The sequence below is a fragment of the Hipposideros armiger genome, unplaced genomic scaffold (assembly GCF_001890085.2).
Source record: "Hipposideros armiger isolate ML-2016 unplaced genomic scaffold, ASM189008v1 scaffold_154, whole genome shotgun sequence".
NCBI lineage: Eukaryota > Metazoa > Chordata > Mammalia > Chiroptera > Hipposideridae > Hipposideros > Hipposideros armiger.
Window position 1 is genome coordinate 2,355,087 of NW_017731504.1, and position 6,000 is coordinate 2,361,086.

Below are 6,000 nucleotides of genomic sequence, written 5' to 3' on the forward strand. Positions count from 1 at the left end.
ATATTTCTAAGAGTCTCTCCTTTAGTCCACAAATAATATCAGTTCTTTCATTTTAGAAGAAGAGTAGACTGTGCAGGGTTCATTTATTGTTCGGGCACCTTCTCCAAAAATGTGATAAAACAGGAGTAAATTCAATAATGAATATCTGAAATTGAAACCAATTTAACTATAGTGAAGGATATCTTTTTTATCCATTATCACAAGTATCCCAGCTGCCTCTGTCTTAAAAAATTCTTTCAAAAGTTAAGACACAACTAATCATATCTTACTAATTCCCTCGAAAGCAAAAAAAAAAAAAAAAGTACCATTCAGCATACAGAAGTTACACATTAAAAGTACATGTATATCTTTCTTACCTGGCTCATTCAATAAATTTACATTTGATCATCCTTACTTTTAACATGTACAGAAGTATTCTTCATGTAAATTTTTAAAAATTAATCAGCACAGAACATTCTTTCTTCTTATTAAAATCTTACCTCAGTTCTTAATCATTGTAAACTTGGATAAACTTGGACAAAGAAACACAAGCAAAGGTTTGTATTGATTTTCTTACTTTGTTGAACAGTTAACATACAAATATCACAAATATTAATATAAATGTGGGCCAACTTATTGCATATTTGACCCTTGAAATGAAAAGTAAATTAGAATTGACGCAGTGTATTGCCATAACTTACCTTGAAGGTAAGCAGGTTCTCCTGTATTTATAGAACTTAGACTGGGAACGTTACCAGTTCTCTCCAATACAAGTGCTTTGAAGGAGAACCTAGTTTTAAACTTTCCCTCATGCCCCATTTCTTAACTCAATGACTTGCATATTTAGGAACTCACTAAATGACTGCTAATTAGAGTGGAATTCAACACTCACCACACTGAATCATAAATGGAATGGCCATGGCTTGTCTTCTTTGATACTGAATAGAATCTAAAGACGTCTCCATGTCCTTGTTATTTTGGTGTCCAAATTCATTCCAAAACAATGTTAGATTTCTATTACCTAAAAAAAAGAAAACATGTAAAGAATAATAAAAGAAAAAATCAATAAGATCAAGATGAGAAGGAAAAGAAAGTTTGGATATAAACAAATGTATATGCAATATTGTCTCAACTATGTAAAAACTAATACAGAGAAATAAGAGATTAAAATATTAATGTTGGTTTTTCTCTGAGTATGGGCGAAATTTGTTTCCTGCTTTATATTTTCTTAATTTCCTAACTATACACAATATATTCGTAATATCTTTATTATAAAACTAAACACAGTTTTACACACACACACACACACACACATATATGTACATATGTATACTTATTTATATTGTTGCAATAAAATGCGCTGACATTTAAAACTTTTTTCTTAAATACTCCCTGGAGAGACAGTACTGATCAAACTTAAAGGCTACCCTTAAAGCTATTGATACAAATACTTATCATCGTGTCTCAGAGTTTCTTTACCTTTATTTTACCTCTGGTTCCCTCTCCTACCAGTCTTTATTGTTTATGCCCTACTCTTATGCCAGATTCTTTACTCTCTCCTTGTTTAGAAACAACACTTGTCAGGAAGGAGCATTCAGGAGTCCTCTTTAAGAGGCTGTGTTCTTAGCCTTTGATGCAGCAATTATACCACTAGGACTCTTTCCCATAAACATACAAAACAATGGCCATATATATTATAGCACTATTTGAATAGTAAAAAAAAAAAAAAAAAAGTTGAAAACAACATAAAAACCTAGAATACAGAATGGATAAGTTCCATTTCCAAACAAGGGAACACTAAGCAACCTTTAACACAGCGAGTTAGAGCTTAATGTGTTGCAGCATCAAGATACCTAATTTTTAAAAAATGTAAAGCATCATACCAAGTATAATGAATTTTTAGTCTTTATCAAAAGCATCTACATATGAAATTTTGATGGACACACTTTTTCCTCAAAGGATTCAAATGAAAGTGTTAACAGTGAATACCACTGGAGAAAGGGATTGTGGCTGAGAAAAAGGCAGGGAAAAATACTTTTACTTTCATTTTTTACTTTCTAAACACATTGATTATCTTTACATGTGCACGTATTGCTTTAAAATATTTTTTTAAACAACTCATGTTTACCATTCTGTCCCATATGGTAACCCTAGCCACATGTGGCTACTGAGCACTTGAAATGTGCCAGATATAGAACATTTCATCAACACACAAAGTTCAAAAAGTGAAGTTCCTAACATAAACATTGGAAATAAAATATATGAAATAGGACCAGCCATACATCAACCTTAACATATGACTATGTAATCCATGCAAAATACAAATGAACATCCTTACAGCTTACTATTGCTGTGAAAATTTAGGCTCATTCTATGTGCCTTGAAGACCAGCAAGGAAGGGACTCGGCCTTCAACAGGGACTTTATAGTTGGGCTGCGCTGAAATTCCCAGGTCTCTCACTTTGTCTCCACAAAATTCCAAACAGCTCTCTAGATTAAAATTTCCTTTTGGATTCTGCTTCTTGGGTTTTTCTCAACTCAGACTTTTGTATTTTTGCTCTTTGCTGAGCATTTGGTCTTGGTCCAGCCCAGACTCTATTTCTTTGCTGCACACCAAATCTTGATATGCTTTTGGTGTCTGCACAGGGCTCATGAAGCCTAATTCTCTGATTTCCACATGAACTACTTAGTTCTTACTAAACCAAAATAAGAGGTGCTATAGATTAAAGTCAGGTGGTTTCAAGTGCTGTCTCTGCCACATATTAGCCATGTAATTGTGGGAAGCCACTAAACTTCCTTATTCATAAAATGAGTGTTTCCAATAACCTGCCTAACAGGTTTATCATAAAGAATAAATGTGAATGCACATTAAAAACTACAGCACCCTGCAGAAATTTAAGTTGCTTCTTCATTGTCTTTGTCCTCTCTCTAAATGTTACTTACCCCAGAAGACTGTACCTTTCAAAGGAGGACACATGCTTTATAACTTTGCATGTCCTCAACACACAGCTTAGCATCCTGTGCCCAAAAGCCCTAAAAAATTGTTGCTGCTACGCTTGATAAAATACCTCAATGATGTGTTGTTTGGGGTAAAATGAAGGTGAAAAATGTCTCTTCCTGAAAACATTAACTAAATACAGTTAACACAACACAGCTAACTTCTAACAAGTATCAACCATAAACTCCAACACAAATATTTTAAGAATGGTAAAATGACCAGGATGTTAGAAACATGAGCACACACTCCTCACGGTGGAATGATACCTGCTCTGTGATCACACAATTCTTATACTGCTTACACATAACATTTTAGTTCATTTTGGGCCTATTTTCCCCTCTGGATAGTGAAATCCTAGAAGACAGTAGTGATATTTGGAATCTTGTTTTCAGTAGCTGACACACAGAGCTTAAAGTTTACTTATAGAACTAAATAATGCTAAAGATTTAATGTCTATCAAAGGCAGAAATTAGAACATTTACTATCCCAAACATCTAGTGACCAGGTGAAACAGAAGAAAATATATCATTCAAGGCAAATATCAGAGCAAAGAAATCAATCAGTGTTCTACTCTGGGGATCAGAAATGGCTTTTCCTAACTGCCAATGGAAATTTGACTCTTTCTCTTCAGCAAGAAGTTAGTCCAACATCCACAATGTGCAGTTGTGCTTATGGTGTTATTAAAACAAGTTTCCATGAAGTAAACTCTGAAGACTAGGTAGGTGCTTTAGCAAGCAGATAAACAAGTTGGCCAAAGGGAAGGCAGTGGGAAAAAACCTATCACATTAGTTTCTGTTTTCTTTTATGTGTTACTCAGTCCACAGAGACCTATACAGCTACCTTCAGAAAAAATTTCTTCCCATATAAGGGAACCCCCATCAGACTATCAGTGGGATTTTTAGCAGAAACTTGCAGGTCAGAAGAGATGGGATGATATAATCAAAAGGCTGAAAGAAAAAAGTATTAACCAAGAATATTTAACCAGGAAAAACTGTCCTTCAGAAATGAAGGAGAGATAAAGAATTTCCCAAACAATAGCTGAGAGAATCCATTACTACTAGACCTGCCTTACAAGAAATGCTAAAGGGAGTTCTTCAAAAGGAAATGAAAGGAAACTAATTAGTAACTTGAAAAGATGAAAATATAAAACTCATTGGTAAAGGGAAGTATATAGTCAAATTCAAAATACTCTAATACTGTAATGATGGTGTATAAATCACTTAACTCTAGTATTAAGTTTAAAAGACAAAAGTATTAAAAATAAGTATAGCTACAATAAGTTCTTAACAGATACACATATAAAAACATGTAAACTGAAATAAAAAACATCAAATGTGGGGGTGAAGAGAGTAAAAAAAGTAGAGTAATGTATGCAAAGTGAAGTTGTTATAAGTTAAAATAGACTGCTATAAATATAAAATGTTTTATGTAAGCCTCATGGTAACCACCAAGCAAAATTATTTGTATACAAAAGATAAAGAATTTAAAGTATAAGACTGTAGAAAATGGTATTACAAAGGAAGAGCAGCAAAAGAAGAAGAAAGAAACAAAAGAACTACAAAACAACCTGAAAACAATCAGATGGTAATAGTAAGTCCTTACCTATCAAAAATTATTTCAAATGTAAAGGATAAAATTCTCCAATAAAAAGGCATAAAGTGGTTGAAAACAAGACCCAAATATATGTTGTCTACAGGAGATGCACTTCAGTTTTAAGGACACATTTAAGCTTAAAGTAAAGGGATGTAAAAATATATTCCATGCAAATGGAAACCAAGAGCTATACATATCAGACAAAATACACTTTAAGTCAAAAACAGTAACAAGAGACAAGATTATAATATAATGATAAAGGGGCCAATTCAGCAAGAGGATATAATAATTGTTACTATATATGCACCCAACATCAGAGCACTTACATATATTGAGCAAATATTAACAGATCTAAGGGCAAAAATAGACAGCAATGCAATAATAGTAGGGGACTTCATTATCCCACTTTTAACAGTCATCCAGCAAAAAAAATCAAAAGGACATTAGGGACTTGAACCATTTTTATATGAAATGAACCTAACAGACATACATACAATATTTCATCCAATAGCAGTAGAATATACATTCTTCTCAAACAAGCATGGAATACTTTCCAGGATGGATCACAGGATTGGTCACAAAACAAGTCATAACAAATTTACAAAGACTAAAATTATATCAAGTATCTTTTCTGTCCATAATGGTACAAAACTAGAAATTAATAACAGGAGGAAAGCTGGAAAATTCACAAATATGTGGAAATTATACAACATACTCTTGAACAACCAATGGATCAAAGAATAAATCAAAAGAGAAATTTAAAAATATATTGAGATAAATAAAAATGGAAACAGCATACCAAAACTTATTGGATGCAAGAAAATTGGTTTAAGAGGGAAGTTCATAGTGACAAACACCTACAAAAGAAACAAGAAAGATCTCAAATAAACAACCTAACTTTATACTACAAGGAGCTACAATAAGAAGAACAAACTAAACCCAAAGTTAGCAGAAGGAAGAAATTAACTAAGATCAAAGAAGAAATAAATGAAACAGACTAGAAAAATAACAGGAAAGAACAATGAAACTAAGAGCTGCTTTGTGAAAAGATAAAGAAAATTGACAGACCCTTAACTAGGTTAACTAAAAAGAAAAGACTGAAGACTACATAAATAAAATCAGAAATGAAAGAGGAGCCATTACAACTGATACCACAGAAATGCAAAAAATCATAAGAGACTACTATGAACAATTAAATGTCCCAAAATTGTTAACCTACAGGAAACGGGAAAATTCCTAGAAACATACAAGCTGCCAAGACTGAATTATGAAGAAATGGAAATTTTGAAAAAGCTACAGCTAGTAAGGAGATTAAATTAGTAATTTAAAATCTGGTAACAGGGCCAGCTGAGTGGCGCGATGGTTAAGAGCTGGCTTGGGATGCCAGAGGGCCCCGGTTCGGATCCCACATATGAGGGCCAGTGATGCTGC

The 6,000-nt window shown here is 33.2% G+C and overlaps 1 protein-coding gene across 1 annotated transcript in view; it reads right to left on the bottom strand.

The window, feature by feature from the left end:
* Positions 1–6,000, bottom strand: part of MORC1 (MORC family CW-type zinc finger 1) — a 193,247-nt gene that overhangs the window by 89,927 nt on the left and 97,320 nt on the right. Inside the window, exon 14 of the mRNA XM_019651169.1 lies at positions 872–1,000. Coding sequence (XP_019506714.1) covers positions 872–1,000 — 129 coding nt within the window. The remainder of the gene's footprint in view (positions 1–871; positions 1,001–6,000) is intronic.